The sequence below is a fragment of the Brachycentrus maculatus genome, unplaced genomic scaffold, assembly GCF_059751285.1.
Source record: "Brachycentrus maculatus isolate JH-2025_06_01 unplaced genomic scaffold, ASM5975128v1 h1tg000257l, whole genome shotgun sequence".
NCBI classification, from domain to species: domain Eukaryota; kingdom Metazoa; phylum Arthropoda; class Insecta; order Trichoptera; family Brachycentridae; genus Brachycentrus; species Brachycentrus maculatus.
Genome location: NW_028281008.1, coordinates 94,589 through 116,976, shown reverse-complemented (window position 1 = coordinate 116,976; position 22,388 = coordinate 94,589). Strand labels below are relative to the sequence as shown.

General features: G+C 32.6%; 1 protein-coding gene and 1 long non-coding RNA gene across 2 annotated transcripts; one reads left to right on the top strand and one right to left on the bottom strand.

The window, feature by feature from the left end:
- Positions 1-7,303: 7,303 nt before the first annotated feature.
- On the top strand, positions 7,304-21,782 carry Bgb (core-binding factor subunit big brother). Its single transcript, XM_088265706.1, has 4 exons — positions 7,304-7,774; positions 10,500-10,679; positions 19,437-19,661; positions 19,973-21,782. Exons 1-4 carry the CDS (start codon positions 7,601-7,603, stop codon positions 20,084-20,086), a joined length of 693 nt encoding a protein of 230 aa, XP_088121832.1. The 5' UTR covers positions 7,304-7,600; the 3' UTR covers positions 20,087-21,782.
- LOC148306003 (uncharacterized) lies at positions 17,078-19,395 on the bottom strand. Its single transcript, XR_015838065.1, has 2 exons — positions 18,603-19,395; positions 17,078-18,085 (listed from the first exon to the last, which is right to left on the bottom strand). It is a non-coding gene; the product is annotated as an uncharacterized LOC148306003 (long non-coding RNA).
- Positions 21,783-22,388: the final 606 nt, after the last annotated feature.

Below are 22,388 nucleotides of genomic sequence, written 5' to 3'. Positions count from 1 at the left end.
ACCTGCAATCTCTTCTTTTATACATTTATTACTTTTTCTGAAGTAGTAACGACTGAGCCCTAAATACCCTACGTACATCTGTATTACCTATAAAATATAGGAGTGCATGAGGTATAAGGGTGGAGACTGACCGGAGCCATTTCTTCGTAACGCTTACGACGAACTTAACGCAATGGCTTATTATGGTATAATATATGATAAATTATTGGTTTATACCATTTTTGTCATATGGTATTTAGATAACTCAAACAAGTTAAACAACAAAAAATCCGTAAGTCATCACGTGGTGTATGGCAAGTTGTTTATTATATTATAAATACATACCAAATTGATACCAAACCATCAAGCGTATAAAATGGTTTAACTTGGTCTGCTTTACCTCTATACCTACGCTTAGTTCGATGGCGGGTTAATAAAACAAAATAATAATATGGCCGTCTGTCAAGATGCGCCATAAAATATTTTAACATGTGTAACCAATCGCTCCAGAACGGTGCTAACAAAGTAATCGTCCATTAAACTGTAATGAAACATCTGAAGGTATCCACCGACGGCGAACTAAATAATTATAAAAGGGACCAAGCTTTAAAATACGGCGTTTATAATTCACCCCCTTTAACTAAATAAATAATATACTTTTATTGCTTACATCGTACATCCTTTTAAAATTTTATTTCCATAGTATATGCACAATCAACGAATCGTCTCTATACTGACTAACTGTTGCAAATATCCTTTTTGGGGATCAGTTAGGAACACTTGGATTTGGTGAAGGAGTAGTACCTAGTAGCAATAATATATATACATTTATATATATTTATATATATATATATATATATATATATATATATATATATATATATATATATATATATATATATATATATATATATATATATATATATATATATATATATATATATATATATATATATATATATATATATATATATATATATATATATATATATATATATATATATATATATATATATTTCATTTATTTATGCAGTGAATTTATTTCACTGTTTCACTTTTTTCTTACAATTTATATTTTATTAATAATACTTTACTTCATTTTGAACGACGAGATAATTTTTCCTGTAAATCAGTAAAGAATCGCCCAACACCCGTAAATTTGGCGATAAACCAAGTTCATATTGTAAAAATCTAATTCAATGTTCTATGAATCACTGTGTACGGACAGAGGAGAAAATAATAATTAAAAAACAGAGATAAATAGCCTTCATTAAATTTATCTTCCAAAACGCAGGATACTAATAAAAACAGATATCTACACTATATACCTGGTTGCCATTAGCAGAATTAGGTGCCATCACAAAATAAACAAAAAATATACGAAACGGATTCTATCAATGAATCACCAATTCTGATGGATAGATAATAATGGGCTTTATTCAGGTAAAATCATCTTCGTGGATGGTCCGCAGATATGAAGAATGTCGGTGTTTTTTAAAAGTTTATTATTATTACTTTTGCTCAACAGTCCAAAGCCGACAGCAAAGGAAGCAGAAATAAAAACATAGAATACTATTATCTCTATTTTGTAAAAGTAGTTAATGACTGTTTTTAACATAAAGAAAAACATTAAAACTCGCAACATTATTTTAAAATTTGTCTTCAATTGGTGTATCAATTGATAAATAAAATAAAATAGGTACATTGTATTGGTTCGTTAGCCTGGAATAAAAAATAAATAAATAAAAAACATTATTTGAGGGAATGAACCAGCTGCCGAAGTTACGTTTCATGAACAAACAAAATCATAAAGATAGTAATCAAAATAATAAATCCGACCAAATAACGACAGATTATTTATTTTAAAAGAAAACTTATTCAACAAAATTATTATTTTCTAAATTTCATGTCACTAATGCAGAAACCATGTTTAAAAAATCAGCAATACTTCAATTATAGAAGGGTGATAAATTTATAAATCTAATAAATTTTCATTTTTAAGATTCATTAAAAAAAGATTTTACAATAACGAAATTCAATACCAAACAATTCGAACAGAACATTTGAGAACCAAAAATCTTAAACACCTCTAAACACCTATATTAAATAAAATAAAAAATCAATAAATCAATTTCCATCAAGAATTTAAGCACCGACTAAGGATTTCGCAATTGAAATCAAATTTTAATATAATCACGTAGTAGATCACTTCAAAGAATATATTCATGAAGAAGTATTATTGTTAAGTTCGCCCCTGATTCAGGGGCGGAAGTCGCGTGCCAACAGGCTGTCATTAGTAAAAAAATATGTATTTTTTTGTCAAGTTTAAAATTGTTAATTTATCACTCAATAGAAACCCATTTGCCAAATTTTCGTTTCAAGAGCTTAATATTAAGAAAAAGCCAGAATTAAAATTTTTAAATGTTGCTAACATTGTTTTTGATTTTTTCGTATAATTTGTACATTAATAAAGAAAAAAAAATCAATTTGAAATACGTCACAATAGTCTACTTTTGTAGGCCTAATATGTATTAATAATCTAAATTATTTACATGTAAATTAATGAAATACAATACCTATAAGCGTACGATTTGCTCACCCAGGTCTACCTCTGCACCCAATGGTGCATAGGACACCGCATCGTTGATTATTTGATGGCAAGGTTATACGTATACATGCGCTCTGCTTTTCAATAATATTAAATAAATATTGGAGTAAAAAAATGTTTAATATTTTTATATCGACTCCCGAGGATCGAACCCGAGATCTCATAAACAGTTGCCAAACGCGCTAACCACCGCATCTTGGAGGCGGCCAAATCTTCCTTGATTTGCTGACAATTGTTCTAAGATTGGAAGTAACTACTCTCGGGTACCGAAGTATTGACTGACTTAATATTTCAAATATGTTCAACAAACAATATCATTCCCTGGTACTATGACATTCTGCATACACGACATACGACACTTGGATTTCCCCACAATTACATTTTTCGCGGTAACGTGCCCAAGTAGGTTGAAATGTGATCAGAATAACAAATAAAGGTCAAATAACCATTTCAACAAGTAACAAAGTAATATTTATCGGGCATCTCAAATTCATAGCATATGCATATATACTTTTTTACAATGCTTATATATATATATATATATATATATATATATATATATATATATATATATATATATATATATATATATATATATATATATATATATATATATATATATATATACTCCGTATAGTGGTTTGTACATTTGTGTTCAGTGGTGGCTTCGATGGGATCAAAAATATTAGTGATAATTTACTGTGAAATTGATTTAATATCACCCTGGACTGGTACCTGAAGCACAGGACGGATTACCTTACTTTTTGGTTATTAAAGATCGAGATAAGAGTTACGTTTTAAAGAATTTTGATATCCATATATAGTAATATAAAAGCATTACTTGGTAAATTAGTGAAATACTTTTCTTTTTTTATATCTCAACATAGATGAATAATAATATGAAAGTGTGGGTATTTACAGGGCTTACCCACATTTTCATATGAAATAGAATAATATTATCGTTCGTCTATGTTGAGATATCAAAATGTAAAAATAACTCCTGTGTAATCTAGATATGTGAACGATGATTCGGAGACACCTAAAATTTTGTCATTATTTCCCTAGTTTGAACTCGGGAAATAATGACCGGCCACCTATGCGCATATTTATGAACTACCTACACTTAAGACCCAGTAAATCCTGTTAAATCGCTACTTAATTTTCTCTAAACCCAGGTAACATTTAACGTAAATGATTTTTTTCTTAAAAGACCGTTTTTATATTAAAAAAATGGTGCTTCTCCGAAACAAATATATGTTTTTGAAAAGAAAAGAGTTATCGAAAAGGTTAAAAAATATATAGAAATATTTTTCCAAGATATTTTTAAAAAAAAGTCTACTTCCAATGTATATTCTATAAAAATAAACATGAGCTTGAACACACGTCAAGCCCTCAGCGCGGCCGAACGTGTTATGATTTGAACGCCCGAGATGTAGGTCTTAATGGTTTAGTTTTTACTTTTTACCTTTAAAAGTTAGATTTGTTTTTATAATCTACCAATGTACATCATGTAATTGTCGATAATTAGAATAAGATTTATGTTTTTGGTGCCTTTCAGGTGATTATCACAAAAATAGCGCTTTATAAGTTTATAATTATTTATGATATAATTATTCTACTAGAACTACTACTACTACCATCACGCCGTTTCTGACATACACTCCTCGCCTCCTTCACATCCATACATCTAGTCGTACATGCCCTCCGATTACGCAGACTTTTGACACCGCCAGATTTAAGGTTCTGATTGATCTGATCGTGCCAAGTCTTTTTCGGTCGTGCTCGTTCTGTTTTCCCTCTCACATTCGCCACATATATTTTCTTAGTCATTCTCTCGTTATCCATTCGCTTCACATGTCCATACCACCTAAAAGAACTCTTCCTAATCTTTTCAATTATTCCTCGTTCAGCCTTACATTCCTTTCTTATATCTTCGTTTTTAATTCTCTCATACAATGGTTTTCCACACTTTTATCTCTTTGTTAGAACTCTTTTTTAATACGGTCAACCAGTTTAAAACTGTTAAGACGTTTTTCTTAAGAAAGAATATCGCAAAGAAGATAAAATATTCTTCCTTTTGAGAGCCCAAGAGGATAATATGCCCAAGATGAAGGCTATGTAGAAAAGAAAATGGAGGAGAAAAATCAGGTATCTACTGGAAACACTATGCAAATAGATATAAAAGCCAAGATTGCCGGACTATAATTAAATAGAAATAAAAATAATATTTACTAAAAATTATCTGAAATATGCCTAATAAAATGAATCCAATATGTTTTTTTTGCGTTCGTGTGTAACCTTCAAAAATTAAACCATCTTGTCTGTGTCGGGTTGTGGTCCCGTGGTTTATGTCACGGACTCTAGAGTCTAGAGTTTCTCGATTCGAACACACTCTACCATAATTTGATACCTATTTGTAATAATGAGCCGCTTAGGCGCACATAAATATTATGAATTGTTTTTAAAAATAATAATTAAAAAACTAAAGAACTTAAAAAAAATCTTTTACTCCAGTATCTTGATGGCAATTGTCACTTATTGTTAAAGCAAAATTATTTTGTATCATAATGTCTCCTGTCGGCGTCGCGTCATAGCTCAAAGCGAATCGATACTTTACTTATCTGAGATCGCTATTTAGCATTTAGCACAACACGACCGAGTCAAGTGCACTGTGAAACTACACACACTTTACAGGAAACAAAAAACATTTCAATCTGTAACAAAAAGTATAGATGTGTTTTGCCGACAAAGGACTATAAGGTTGAAAATTCGATCGTTACAAAGATTAGAAGGAAGTTTATTAGAGATGTAGTGTTGATAACTGGTAAAATCATTGTACAAAGTTTTATAAGAAAATTAAGAATTTACATGTAGAAGTTTGGAACTTAGCAGTAAGGACAGCGGCCGTTTGTAGGTTCTGGGCGGTAGGGGTGACTGAAAGGAAACATTTCCTTTTTTGCAAAAGATAAAACGTTCAATAATTGAATGTTTTCTTCTTATAATTTCTCAAAACCATGATGTTATTTTTTAAATTTGAAACATTTCGTCGTTCAATACATATTTGAAAAAATAATTAATTAAATAATTGTAATCAACCTTCTGGTACTGACAAATATAATTTAACATAACATTCTGATATTTTTTGTTTATTTTGGACGTGTTTATAGCAATTTCCTAAAGTAGATAGGGGTGGATTGTAAACGATATTGCGAATAGGTTCAGCCGTAAGCTACAGCCTACTTACGCAAGGGTTGCTCGCCCCGACACTTTCCTGGAGTCGGCGTCTTTACAGATCGATATCAGCCCCCTTCAATGGGGAACACTTAGGAACATCACGGTTGAAGATTCGCCGACGACATATACTCGTATGGGTGGATCTTAACGTAAAAATATATAGCCCAAAGTGGACCAGGGTTGTGAATTAAGATATGAATGGAAAAAGATGTAACAGTCAGCAAGGTATTAACGTGTTAACCGTCTTTTGAGCAGTCCGTGATAATACAGATTTCCATATCAATATTATGATTTTGTTAAATACGTACTACTCTATTTTATTTCATTAATACGTGTTACCAATGTGTTTTAATATATAAGTAAATATATTGTAGAGGGTGTCAGCAAATCCTTATTCAAAGAGTTGAGGAAAACACGGTACTCCCATAGACGCATCGCTTGTTTACGGTGTCTGTAAAATAAAAGATATGTTTTGAGATAATATAGGCACAAACCTGAGTGTATTTTGATGTCTTTTTTGCGTAATCTCTTCCTTCCTTTCACAACCTAGTAGAATGAAAGCGATTGAAAATGAACGAAAACCGTGCAAATAACTTCGCAGTTGTGTATTGCTTTGTTTTTATGTCCTTTGTACGTGCACTACATATGTAGGTTTTAATGTTTTTTATTGTTTTTTATATAGACTTTGTCTTACTATTCTGTTATAAATGTTTTTTCTTCAAATTTCTTTTATTGCTTTTTGCATATTACACGCACCTATATTAAAAAATGAATAAATACATAAAACAAGAAAATTGGTGCTGTGGGATAAAGGCTATTGGGATAACTTTTAAAAAAATCATGTTATATCTTTACATCATGATGTTTAACTTTTTCCGGATAACTTTTATCTACAGTTGTTCATTATACTAAATACTTGTTACTCCGGGAGGACTCATTCCTGGCAGTGGGTAGCATTGCTTTACATAAAAAGATAAATATACTATGCCTCTACAAGCACGTTTCAGAGCATATCAGGATACCTACTCAATATTCGTATTATTTTAAGATATTTCAGGATTTTTTATTTAATTCTGGTTTGCACTACGATCCGAGTACATAACCTCGGTCTAATACATAACTACCTACATTTGTATAGCGGGAAAAAAATTCATGTCGATTCCTATTGAGGTAGGTACAATGTTTATAAGAAATTATAAAAAAGCATTATTGAAATTTAATACATAATTTTAGACGATTATTTAATACAAAAAAATTAAAATATCACCAAAAAAAATCCCCCCCTCCCTCCACTACATCCAAACAGGAAATATTGGGAGAGGGAGTAGGAAAATTCGGGAGAGCTACCCTTCCCCGAACTTTCATTCGCCCCACCCTGATGGAATCGGCCAATCGGGCGTCACTATTTCCCACCACGCTCGTCTGTCAACTTAGAACCGCCTACTTAGAATTCAGAGGGGACGAGGCTGCTGTGAAAAAATCAGTGCCTGGCTAAAGTTCTCCGGCTGCGGTCGTGTCGCACTAAAAGATAATTTCTCACTGAAATTTCACGTTCGAAATATTGTTGCAATTTGAGAAATGCGCGCTCTGCGACCAACTATAGCGTAATTATTACTGCATAGTTTGTATAAGTGACACAGATTTTCGTGATATATGTGATAGGACACTTATTTTGTGCATTTTTAAATGTTAGTGCTGTGATCACTGAAAAGTGAGCTGTTTTTTACTCGCGGTTTAATTACACAAGTAAAAATACCCCGATCAAGCGAAGAATCCAGGATGCACTCCATGTCTGACGCGGCAGCCCTGGCGGGGATGCTGCCCTTCGACTCCATGGGGTTGTACGAACAGCCCAAACCCAGATTCATCTTCAAGATGCCGAGGGTAGTACCAGACCAGAAGGCGAAGTTTGAGTCAGACGACTTGTTTAAGAGACTCAGCAGGGAAAGTGAGGTAGGGATAAATAATCTTTTATATATTTCAACACTTTCTCGGCGTTGAATATTCTGAATAATTCTGAAACTTGTATTGGTGTAGCCATTTTTTAGAAAACATTACATACATAAGTCACATAATATTCCCGATGAGCAATTTCCATTACATTTTGAGACATGGTATTAAGGTTAACAAAGATAGTTATAAAAGTTATAAGAAAGTTATAAAAAAGGATTAAATTAAACAAAAGTAACACAGGGCAAAATATAAATGTAAATGAATAAACGGGTATAGTAAATAGACATATAATACAATAAGCATGTTTAAAGGAAACAAATGAGAAAACATAAGCAATCACTAACACAATATCTTTCTATATAGTATTTTTTGAGTTCATTCATTTAGGTTTCTATTATTTATATGGCAGGCAGCTGGTTCTTAATCCAAACATAGTTGTATTTATCGGGTCTACGTGTATTTTATTATATCCTCGTGTATAATGATGAATCGTTTAAAACATTATTTGAAGCGTTGATTTGTAAGCTCACATGTTGGGAGAATGTCTAAAATAAATATATTTTACACGAGTGTCCCATCATTCGTCTCGATACGTCACACGTCGAGACATGTCACTGTTGCAGTGACACCGTCTATCGGAAAATGTCCCGATATTCAGCTAAAACACTTTCGTATGAATTTTTACAATATTAACATTAAATGAAGTTAAAAAAATTAACAACGAGTCGGGGGAAGCCCCCTCCACAATCGTGAAAATCGTTCAATTTCAGATCCTGATAAAATCTTACCCCTCCGTCGTAATATTTATATGTGGTAACAAAAATATCTTCCATTCCTAGTGTACCATATATGGGTAGGTTTGATAGATAGTTGGGTATGCACATATTATATTATGTACGAGGATGTACACCTACCTTTATCAGAGTTAACACTAATATGGTACTAACACAGACGCGAGATTTCTATACGGATTGTTAAAACTTCTTTCCAAATAAACTGTTTATTGTTCCCGCCCTATAGGCCTACAAACATATGTATATGGATATACGATACGAGATCTTGGTATTTGTTAGTTATGTCAACTCTAATGGCGTTTACTAGCATGGAGATGACCTAGAGATGACGTAGTGGATGAATTTCCAAAATTATCCGTCATATGGCTCCACGGAAAAAACTGATTTTTACTCGCGAACTCACATCATCTAAAATAATAAAATTTTAAATTATTTTTTGGATTTTAAATTGCATATACTACATGAGATTCCCATATTTTCCGTAATGGTGTAATTATATCAATATTTGGTGTCGGGTAATGACTTAATCCTTAGTAATTAAAGGTAACCGCATTGCGCCAAAGTATTACACACATGACATAATTGTACAAACATCCCGCAGTAACAATAACGCCCTCTTTTTCCGCAGTTTTAAGCCTAATATTAACTTAAAAATACAAATGTTCTTATCACCGCCGTCTTATGCTCCCATAACATATGAATATTACGGGATTTAAAATATAAATAAATGATTAACCGCTGAAACTTTAACAGTTGAGACCGTGTTACTAATATTGCCGTAACCTATAAAATTTAGGTAAAAATATTGATAGCATATTATTTTTTGACATCTCAACATAGATGAAGAAGAATATGGAAGTCTGGGTATTTACGGGGCATACGATAGTCATTGGCTGGTTTAAAGTGATCACTTTACACACGTGTAACATTCACCAATTCTACCCATGATTGACAAATGCCCTGACTTCCATATTCTTCTTCATCTATGTTGAGATGTCAAAAATGACATAAAAAAGAACTCCTTATTGGAGTTAATCCAGATTTGTGAACAAATATTTGGACACACTCAAAATGTTGTAGAAAGAATTTTAGTCACATTTGTGTTGGAAAATTTATTTCGGTATGTTTTGCAATTTTTGGTGCAATTTTTAGACAAAATTTGTTTTAAAAAGCCTGCACCATGTTCGCTATATCACTATGCACCGTAATGTATGGACAATGAGGAGCAGAAATATACATACATATTTTGTTTTATAAAAAAAATTAAAATATTGTAAAAACCCCTAATTTTTTTGGTCCTCTGCTGGCACTGGTAACTGATATCACTCCTCTTTTTAAACAGCGTTACCTACTGAATTTGAATTATCACTAGTCTTCAATATTGAAAAAAACAATGTTTTCCTTTTTTCGGACATTGGGCTGCTCAATTTGTATATGTTTATATTATGAATCATTAAAAAAGATAGGTATGAAAATACGTCAAAAACATTTTTTTTAAAAAAATTTCATGATATTTGTATGTAACTTCATTTCCTTAAATATTTGTCGGTATTTATGATCATTTCATTAACCGTCGGAGACAGCTTCATTGTTCAAATTGACTTAAAACTCAGTTTTTAGTTAGTTTTTTTTAATGTCGGTATATAAATATACGAACATTGAAAGATTTGCTACAGTTTACAGGTTCACGGAGGTTTTCTTTAAATTACTAAATTATAAGAAAATTTAATTTTTACAAATCCAAAGAAACTATTTAGTCTGCGAAGATATCTTATGGAGGGGGCGATGTTTCGATTTGATTATCGATATTTCTTATGATATGCGGACTGTTTCTTCCCTAGGGCGCTTTCATCCCCGCGATACCTTACTTTAAGGGAAATACAAGACACGAATACCAAAAGGATACACATTTTAAACATTTTAAATTTTAGGTTCGCTACACCGGTTATAGAGATCGGCCTCTGGAAGAAAGGCAGGTTCGGTTCCAGAACGGGTGTCGCGAGGGCCACGCGGAGGTCGCCTTCACAGCCACGGGAACCAACCTGCAGCTGGTGTTCAACCACGCGCCCTACGCCGAGAGGGAGTGCGACTTCCAGAAGGAGAGAGGGAAGGTTTGTATTCGGACATACGAATATTGATTCTTTACTTACAAGTGTTTGTGGAGTTCCTAACAAATAACTAGAGAATGAAAAGCTATGTAAAATATACTTTGTATTTTATGTATTATAATATTCTACAGTAAAAAAGGTTTGTAGGCTGCTAAAACAAAATCGGAGGTAGCTTTTGTCCTATAAACTAAGCTGTTTCTTGCAATTATTTACTTATAAAGTAATTGATTTATAGTTTTTTTTTTTACTATTTTGAGTTTTAGATTATTACGTTATTTTTTTAATTTTGACCTTTTTCACTATCGATGAATATGAGCTCGAAAGGAACGTGGCTCACTTGTGTTGGACCGAGGGGTTTACAAATTTACAAATCCAATTCACGGTCGTAGCTGGATAAAAACACTTGTCAATAATTAAAACAATGTTTTAGGAGCATAAAAATGATTTCTGAAAATAATCTATGAAAAAAATAACGTTTTCCAAAAAGCATATTAAAATTCTATTAGTTCATATTAAAAAAGTAAAGGATAATTTTTAATCCTCCTTTGTTAGGGTTTAAAAAATATATATTATAGACTTTGAATAGTAGTCACTCTTTAAAATTATTCAGTATGGGCCTGAACCACGGAGTATTTATGTAAAACAACCCATAGAACAAACATCATAGAACATCATATATGTAGTGAACGACATAAAAAAAACACGTGACCTTTCCAATAATTCGATATATACATATTATAATCACTGACTTTATTTCAACGGAATGATGAATCAACGCGAGGAGATTCTCGTTGTAGGCAATAATAGTTACGTATATTGAGAGGTTAGCCTGCAAAGTCTAAAAAAAAAGAAATTATTTAAAAAGTTGGTTTAGTCTTCGCTTAAAGAGTCAATATAGGTTTTTTGTATTCAGGTAATCATTTCATCGGGTAGTTAATTATAATCAATGGCCATGAATGAACAATATACCTATGCTTATATCTAACATGTAATAGTAAACGGTAACATAAGAGTTTTCCTCGGTCTTCCTCCGCTTCTTTTTCCAACTACATTCGCCTCATAAATTTGTTTAACCGTTCTTTCCTCACTCATACGTTCCACATGTCCAAACCATCTCAACACACCTTTCTTAATTTTATCGATAATACTTATCTCAGCCTTGCATTCTTACTATCAGGTATGTCAAATACTTGAAAGCGGCCGGGTCAGGAGTCGTAATAATCGTCGGGTATGTATGAGGAGATGCATGCATGTAGAAGAGGCGAAGAATGTTTGCAAAGACAGATGGTGTGGCGTTCGATTATCTCTGCCTACCCCTGCGGGGAAGCGGCGTGATGGTTAGCTAGTTTTTAGTGCTGCATTTATCCGCGTTCGTAATATGCTTTGGAGTGCTTATTGTTAAATCATGTGATTTTGTATTTATAGAATTCCGTGTACGTATAAGTATTAAGATTGAGATTGATGAATACACTCCAAGACTGTTCCAAATATTTTACTCCAAAAATAAATGCATAAAACTGAAATATAACTTTGTTTTAAAACTTTTGTTTAATAAAAAGGGAATGGGTAGCAAATAAATAGTTTCGGACACGAAATCATATTGTTTTACAATAACTGCAAGTGTTAACAGGTTAATATTATGATGAATTGAAAAAACCAACCAAATCTATAAATTTTCAAAAGAAACAAAATTAAACCTACTTATAAAAAAGAAACGCTATTCAATATAGTAATAACACTGGGATGTATTGATTGAATTTATTATGGAATCCAACTCACGTACAAGTTTGCTCGCTAAACTAAATATAGCATCGGGAAAACACCGTTTTTTCAATTCCTGTTATGTATCCTGTTGTGTGAGAAGACAATCTAATTTTATTTATTGTTGTCAACGATTTATCAGTGAACGAAAGACACAATATTGGGTAAATAAAATAGATTGAGGTTTTGAGTTTAATATTTAATGTTTTGACATGGCATTACTTCGCAATTAAATTGAACTTTTAAAAGAAACCGCCTCCAGATTCAAACAATTACAAAGAAAGTGAATATTAAACAGAATAAAAATATATGTTTCATTAAAATATATATATTTTTAATAATATGAAGTTGTAAATAATAATCACAATTTCAATCAATAAGTGGTTGAAAATATTACATAATTGTATGTAATGTATTGACATGTATTTAGTATAATCTTATTCTACCTGCGGGTAGGTTCAAAAGTAACCGAAGGTTACTTTTGGTAATATTGGCTATATATTTAATTACGCTGATAGAGTTAAGTTTTTTCTCGTTTACACTTGCGATAAATGAAATGTTTTCAAAAGCCAGAAAGCAAAGGTATAGACATAAATATTATAATTATTCTTGTTATTTATAAATTTACTTAGAATAGTTTTTTTTTTTTACTTTCTGTAATTCTATAATCAAGTATATAAATATTAATAAAAACATGATTTATTGTATAATTCTAAAGAATTTATTGATTTTTGTGATTGCTGTCAGATTATTTGTCAAGTTTAATATATAAAAATACAGTTGAGTACATTTACTTTACTAGATTCATTTCACCCGATGGACGAATTATGCTCAACTTTAAGAACGGAAAATAACCTTAGAATATAATATACCAAACATTCTTTAAGTGTTATAGAAATAATGAAAGTCACGCATAAATCTAATAATTGATTTTGAGCAATTCGTTAGGGATAAAGTTGTCTGTTTTATTATCATAAGTGTCGGGTTGTGGTCCCGCGGTCTTAAGTCGCGGACTCTTAAGTCAGAGTTTCTCGGTTCGAATCCCTCTGCCGCAATTTGATCTCACAGAAATAGTACGAAATTGAAATATTTGTGTAAATAATAAAAACACAAATATTTCACTTAAAAAAATTAATAAAAAATCATATTTTACAATAACTGTTGTATATACTTAATAATATTTTTATATAGTTGACTTTTTCAACATTTATTGTTTTTTGTTGTAAGGTTTTACAACCTTTATTTTATGTTCAATTATGCGATGACATCCCCAGATTAGATAGCAGTTTAATGGGAATTTTATTTAATGTTGTGAATATTAATGTTTTTAATATTTAATTTAAAAATGCTCTCGAAAGGCGAAACAGCAATCGCAAAAATCGTTTTCTTTGTTTTGTTAATTTTTTTTAATGATATGAAGGCAAAGTGATCAGTCCTGCGCTTCAAGTCAGTCCAGGGTAATATTAAATAAATATTACAGTTAAAAAACACATATATTTATTTTCCTCCCCCTCCCCCGAGAATCGAATCCGAGATCTCCAGCATTGTAGCTAACCACTACACGGTGGCTGACTAATAGTCACCACGTACACCATTGCTTATTAATTAACCCGATGGTTGCCAGAGACGAGATATCTCGGCAAATGGCGGAGTGCCCGTATGGCCAGAGACGAGATATCTCGTCAGTACTTTTGATGACGTATTACTCCGCAGTTTTAACTCATATTGACAATCTGTCAAAAACGGAACATACATTGCCATCAGTTGAAGTTGTCACAAAATATTTTATAAAGTTTTAAAATACTTTTAAGTGATTTATCGGTATCACTTTCAGCTGACAGTTGACAGATGTCATTAGGGCTACCACTCAAACCACTTGAAATATTGATTATTTTAATCGATTGTTTTGAACGCCAGGGGTTTTTATTTTGCTCAATTTTTTTGTGTTTTTCTTATTATTTTAAAATATTCCATTGATAAATAATAGTTGTGTGTTAATATTAAATTTAATAAAAACTTGCGTGTGCGACTTAGTGTGACAACCCTGAAAATTTGAAACTGGTTTAACTTCAAGAATAAAACTCTAACAATCGATGCGGGATATAATATTTGGTAAGTAAATTATAATTCAATAAAAACAAAAAAAAAAATCTTTAGACAACTTTTTTTTTTCAAAAAAATACTTGGCCTGTTGAGCACTGCGGCGTAATTTATTTGCGGCTATGAAAAGGTTAAGCGATTACATATATGTAGATGTAAAAACGCATTTACTTAGTAAGAATGGTAAACAAGGCATAAGTCTCATATTATAATCTCAAAAGTGGCGCTCGAGTCAGCCATCGGCCGTCGGCGTCTCCTTCGGCTTGGATCGTGTCTTTGGATGACATCGTGTGTTGGAAAACCCGATATCAGCTCAATCGCACTGTTCGCGGAATTATACTAAACTGTCACATCACACGCCATCCTAATACAGATTTCTAAGCGGGCCATACATTTCAATGAATAAATACGAATGATTGAATTTTAAAAAAAAAACTTGATTTTACATTTCACTGTTCTATTAAGACGTGTAACGGCGTGAGTATAATGTTATGTACCAAAGTTTTATAAATAAAGTAAACATATTATGCAAATATGTAGCTTATTCAAGTGTTATACGAGTATTGTAGCTACAATACACACACAAACACTTATGTATTTATACTCCGCGCGTTTTGATTGAATTATACTCTCTTTTGTACCCTCTTTATACCCTAAAATGTACAAAAAATCCTACAAGCACGCACAATATTTTGATCCTTGAATACATAAGGACCCTCTCGAAACGATATACAAGCAGGATTTAGATATTGTGATCACAAAGAGAATACATAGGTGCGCAGGGTAGGGGTGTAATTGTAATTCAATCTCCACGGGAGCCGGTTTCAACTGATACTATATATCATTATATATTCCGGTCTCTTTGGTTCCAACTTGCCCCGGGCCCCCTTCATGCGTCGGATCAACGATCCCCTTTTTACTCTTACTATAGAAAACGGTGGGGGTAGGTTGGGGCTGGAGCGACGTGAGAGGAGCAAAACAGGAAACGGCGGCCATGTTGAATTTTCGTTTTCACGTATAATGAAAGTCTTTTTCCTTTTGAGTCAAAAACTTTAGAAGTTAAAATAGTAGTGCCGACATGATTGTATGGAAGCGAATCGTGGAATTTACATAAGAAAGGAGAGTGAACGCCGTAGAAATTTAGGGAAAATCGACGTATGACTAAATTAAAAATGAAAACATTAGAAAAGAATGTAAAGATGAATGATTAGAGATATGTGAAAAGATTAAGAGAAAGCATCTTTTAGTTTGGAGGCGAGAAATGAATGGACAAAGAGAAAATTACTAAGAGTTATTTATCAAATGCAAATTGGAGAACACAGCGACAACGTCGCGACGTGAAAATCGACGCGTCGACTTGATCACGGTAAAATAACTATTGATGTGGACTGGCATCGAATACTATTCGACCCTGATGCCAGTCCACATTAACTTACATACTTGATCATTTCATTCTATTGTATATTGGTATTCGACAACTTCATCGCCTGAAACTATTTCGGAACGTAAACATCGTACCACTCCTGCAAAAAAATTACCTAAACCGGTTTAAACAATGACGCTACAATACAATCGTGAAATCGTCCTTTTCATTATTTTTGGCCAGATTTATGACATTCAAACGACATAATATGTGAACATATTAAATCTACGGAAAACGAAAAAAATACGATACTCAAATCAAAGATGCGTTAATTTTTCAAATTTTAACATTCCTTTTAGTAATTTTTATATGTAATATTGGATCCTTAAAACATTCATCACCGTAATTGTTTTTTAATTTGAGTTTTACTTTTCCACAAATAGTGGCATTTAACAAGTAAAACTTAACCAATAGTAAAAATGGATACATTACCAAAAAGTGACCGTAGAATAAATTTATATATTAATTATTATTAATTAAACCACAAATTTTCTTTAAACAAAGGAATAAGTAAAATAAAATCAAACGAATGGGCTTACATGTAGGTACGAGCTATTTTATTAGGAGCCTCAAATACTACATTCTATTTACATTCTATAGTGTGTATGCTCGTATTCTGCATACATACCATGGAATATTGGATATAAATTTTATCTGCATTCATAAATATACTTTATTTATGTATGCAGATAAATTATTTGGTTACGTGTTATTAATTTTGCACTCTGAATTTTTACATTGACCTAGATAGTTACATTTTAATATCCATAGTTGTATAAAAATAAGTACGTATTCATAAATCGTTGGATGTACTCGAATTTATGTCGTAAAACGTTACCCGTATTTACAGTTCAAGATCATATGAGAATGTCTGTATAAAAAAAATGTAATGTTCATTATATGTATATGATGTATTTTGTTGTATACCTATCTACCTACATGCAAACCTAATATATATTATTAATGTATAAAGGGGATGGTTTGAGATAATGTTTGAGAAATTCATGTAATATTCGACACACTCCCTCGAGTAGTCCCTCATTAGGGGCGCATGTATCCACCCTATCCTTCACCCCCTCCTCAGTACATGTCAAGGGGCAGGGTTAGGATATTTTTTAAAAAGAAGTATCCTTTTTCAATATATCGCTATATTGCTTTTCAAATCATGAAATTTTACAAAAAAAAATAATCAACGAAATTATCTCACCTTCTATGGTAAACAACTTAGTGTTAAGCCTTTGTTACTGGACTCAAATAAAATAATGTATCGAAATCAAAACACACGTCACGTAACAATATTGATTACTTTTAACACTCTGACTTTACTTACTAATAGATTAATATTTACATAGGCGTATAAAATAAAAGAAGAGTAAAACCCTATATTATAATATATATGGTTGTTTTCTCAAAAAATAACATAACATAAGTATTGTACCTATTTTTCTTTTTCAAATAAATAAAGAAAACTAGTTTTTAGATTTCGTATGAAATTTTCTGTGACAAATAAAAATTACAACTGACCGCTTTATTATCTATCATTTTAGATGCTGATATGTACATACATATTTTTTTCATAAATATTTCGTGGTCTTAAAGACATTTTTTTGTTCTACCACTATTACATATCCATGTACCTACATATGTTTTTATGGTTAACAGTTTACATTTGTAGTTTACATTTAAAATCAAAATATACGTTTAATTATTTGTTACTAAAGTATACGTATAATCGAATACGTACCTAAGGGAGTACCAAGCTCCTTAAAAACTTCTATTTGAAGTAATGATTTTTTATTTTAAGGTAATGTTTAATAAAATAAACACATGATGTCAATATAAATCCATTAAATAGATAAACAGCGATTTCAAATAGATAAATAAAATGCCGAATTTCTTTTTGTCATGATTTGGTATCCCTGAAGCGAGTGTCGGGATGATCGGGGATACCAGGATACCAGGGGAGCAGCAGCGGCGTGGGGCGGAGTTGTGGGCGGCGCGGGCGGGCGGCGGATCGATACCGCCGGGGCGGGGCGTCGGGACGCCGAGTCGCCTGCGGCCGCCATGTTGGATGCGCCACAATCATCGTTACTCACGCCTGAAATCGCCAATCCCTACCTCCTGCCTGCTAAGATAAGAGAAATAGTGAATTTCTGCGCCGCAATGCTGATAAAAATCATATAGATAGATACCTCTGAAAATTTGGCTAGAACGTATCTAGTAATGTTAATAAAATTGAGTAACATACTTGGATTAATTTATTAAAAATACTTGTTTTTTACCACTTGAGCATTTTTTATATTTAAAGTTCCCGAAACTAGTTGTAATAATATAATACTCAAGTGGTAAAAACAAGTGTTTTTTTTTATATAATTTAATTATGTCTTACCACAAAGTGAAATAATAAATAACAAAAATGATTTTTGAAAAAGCGGAAAACAAGAATAAATATATACACACATTTATACATTTATATATATATATATATATGTATATATATATATGTATATATATATATGTATATATATATATATATATATATATATATATATATATATATATATATATATATATATATATATATATATATATATATATATATATATATATATATATCGTTAGTGTAATCTGTCGTTTCTCACCTCCAGATCAGCTACCTAGGTTGGTGCAGTTTGGCTGTTTTTTCTGCCTAATTAGGAGGCGCACGGCACACGCCATCTCGAGACTCGAGTCTAGAGTACATGTGTTGTGCCGATCCGGTGTGGTTCCCAGCCGGTACAATTAGCGGCACGAGACCTCTGGAACCTCTTCCGCCTTAAGGCACTTAGTGCCAGCAGCGGGGCTTCAGCTCTCCACTATCCACCTGACGCAAACATGTGCAATCAATTATTTATTATTATTCCGCACTCAACCATTTTTATTAAATACGCTGAAACGTCAGTGCCGGGATTTCGCATTTAAAGGAACTACGATACATTACATACGGTTAAAACTTATAGATATTTTGTAAAATACATATTTATACGCCCTCTGAGGGCAAGGCGCGTTCCGCCCATACACGTTGTGGATTCTTCGCATCCCTTGAAATTTTAGTATGTACAACGTGAACCTTTTATCCACACAGTTTCTGTTATCCACACAGTTGTTGATATACTCGTACGCGTCTCACATATCGAGAGTTTGTTTAGTGATTGAGCTCTAAAGAGAAAGATACTAATCCCTCGGTTGGATGCTATTTAATGTTATTAATTATTAAAACTTTTTAATGTTATGAATTAATATAACTATTTATTTCTTATAGGCCGAGTGATACATATTGGAAAAATATAATTTCGACGCACTCTGAACATAAAATGGCAGATAACCGTTTAAATAATTCGTTTTAGTATTAGCATTATGTCTCGATATGGGATCCATTGTTTGGGTTTGTGGCTACTCTCGTCTCGTGTGCGTAACGTGGTGCTGTTTGCCGGCAGGTCCACCTCGTGTCCCGGTTCATCATGAACGGCGTGTGCGTGGCGTGGCGCGGCTGGCTGGACCTGGAGCGGCTGGACGGCGCGGGCGGCCTGGAGCTGGACGCGGAGCGCGCGGCGCACGAGGACGCGCTGCTGCGCGAGCAGATCGAGCGCTACAACCAGCGCCTGCGGGACTTCGAGGAGAAGCAGCGCGCCTACCGGGACCACGCGCACCAGGACATGGAGGTTGGTTCCACGAATCCCTCATTATATGTACGAAGGCAGGGTATTCCTACTCGTATATGGGAACAATATATAGCGCGAGCTTTTGGAATATCAATCGTTACATTTATCTTCTTATCATACCGTCTTTCACGTTATGGCAGTAATGAGATGAGACAGTAAAATGTGTATTGTACATCTTGAGAATTCCACGCTATGCTTATTATCAACATAAAATCAATATTTACGAGATAATATGGCATCTACCGATCGATTTGAAAGTAGTGTTTTTTCTAAGCAAACTGAATGCTAAATAAGACGTGTCTTCTCCACAGCAACTGCGAATGTCTGGCGGCCTCCACCAGCCCCGCTGCCACCAGCAATCTCCCCGCCATCCGCAGCACGGCCAGGGACTCAAGCCCCACTCGCAGGGGGCCATCCTGTCCTAATGGCGGCGCCAGGGAGCCACCCCGGCCGGCCCGCTAGGCCCGCTAGGGCCGCCACCACGCGCGACCCATCAACCTACAGACACCACCCGAGCGCAGACATCTCCAGTCAAAACTCATTTCCAAATCATCTCCGGTCAAAACTTTCACTCTTAGAACACCCCTCTATCGAGAACGTAACGGGAGGATGGTCGGGGTAAGATAGATTTAGATTGTGTTTCTACGCTACAAATTGTATTTTCAAACATCGTAAAAGTGGTTTAAATGCATTGACTGAAAATGAAAAGTACACAAAAAAATCCCACATTTATAAATTGAAATTTGCGGAATGTATTCTTCTGCAGAATGCAATTATAAAATTCGTATAGCGCGAATATTTTCTTTTGTAAATAATTAGAAGTATCCATATTTTAAACGTATTTAGATTTTTTTTTAACATCATGAATTATAAAAAAAATACCACCGCAGTCATATTTAAAAAAAAAAACAAAAAACCTGTACACATTACTACACATGCGAAGGTTGTATCGAAAGCGATTTTATTTTACACCAGAATATAAGTAAAAAATGTTTTAAACAGTTAAGAATTCCAATGAATTTTGAAAAATTATATGTAAGCGTAAATCCAAATAATTGAACGAAACAAAGCTTTTGAAAATGAAATAATATACGCACATACTCGTATGTCTGTACCTATTGTGATGTACTCGTATTTTTAATTTTATTTTATGTCGAACGATTTATAAGAAAAAATGTGCCACAAAATGTGAAAAATGTAGATCTTTACCAGTCGTAGATATTCATTAGATTTATGATTAATTATACAACATTTATTTATGTAAAAACAATAAAATAACAATAAAAAATCCTTATGTGGAAGCAGGACCTTCCTTAGAGGTATACAACGGTCTCGACCAAAAATCCTCTATCCCTGTCTCATTTTAAATACTGAAATATTGTGAAATTCGCTAGGGACGGCGTTGTGCGGAAAAAACGAAAGGATGAGAAAATATATAATAATTTCTACATAATGAGACATAGCTTGTTTGCCTTTAACATCGGTAAATGTTAAGTCAAATCATGTAAAGTATTTCCTAACCTGCGATGTTTACTTTTTTTATAAATAAAAATGTAGGGATAATAACATCGTAATAAACTGGATTATTTTCGTAAAGATATCCTAGTTAATGCGCTATAAAAAAAGAGTGGGTTCGAATATTTTACATTTGATTTATTTATGGGTCTTACAGACAATTTTTATACGTTATTACACATTTATTAAAGCGAACTATTCTCAAACGACTGCTCTAAGGAGATCTCAGTAATTGAATTGTGAAATTATGAAAACATGACTAAGATAATGCATGAAGAAGGATTATAATAATGTTTATGTATATAATGAATATATTATAGGTAATATAGTTGGAATATGGTAATATGATTATGTTCAATTTCTTGTTTTCCTATTCAAACAAAATGTTAAATTAACCAAAATAAAATGTTCGTTTTAGCGCATTTACCGGTATTTGTTCAATTCGTTCACCTTTTTATCGAATTTTGTATAAAGTGTTATTTAATTTTAAGTTTTAATATAATAATTATACGATAACTTAGAATAAAATCATAATTTTATGTGTTGTGATATTTGTAAATAAACCACACGATTTGCAAAAACTGTTTTAAATATTTTCCTGCCGCCTTATTTTTTTTATTAACATACATAATATCCATAACGTGGCACATATAACGATATGCTTTTTACATTTGAAGTATTAGTAAATACTATAATATATCGTCGACTTAGTAAAGCGTCTTACTCCATCCGAGATTACTGAGGAGACACTATAAACGTATGCAATTTGATAAACAAACGTCAATTATCGGCTTTTATCGGTTCCATAAGTAGGTATGTATGAATATAATAAAGTGGAAGCGATGAATTTCGTTTCATGGTTACATCAAAATATCTTTATTTTTCCTGTACATTCAGCCTAAATAGAGACACATTGAAGCATTAAGACGACGATGTGAAACACTGCAATTTTACATTTTAAAACCCATACAATTAATTAAATACACACTACCGGCATTTTTAAATTAACAAAAAAATAGATTAATGTTTTCTATTAATTTAATTTATTTAAAGCACAAAACACATTACATTATTTACTATCGACTCGATATCATCGATCCATTGCCATAGTAGTGATATAATATATTTGAATTACATTTGTCGGTCAGTTTCAATCATTAATCAGTAGCGACGAAACGCGGTCTCCGATCAAAAACATAAAGCGGTTAATAG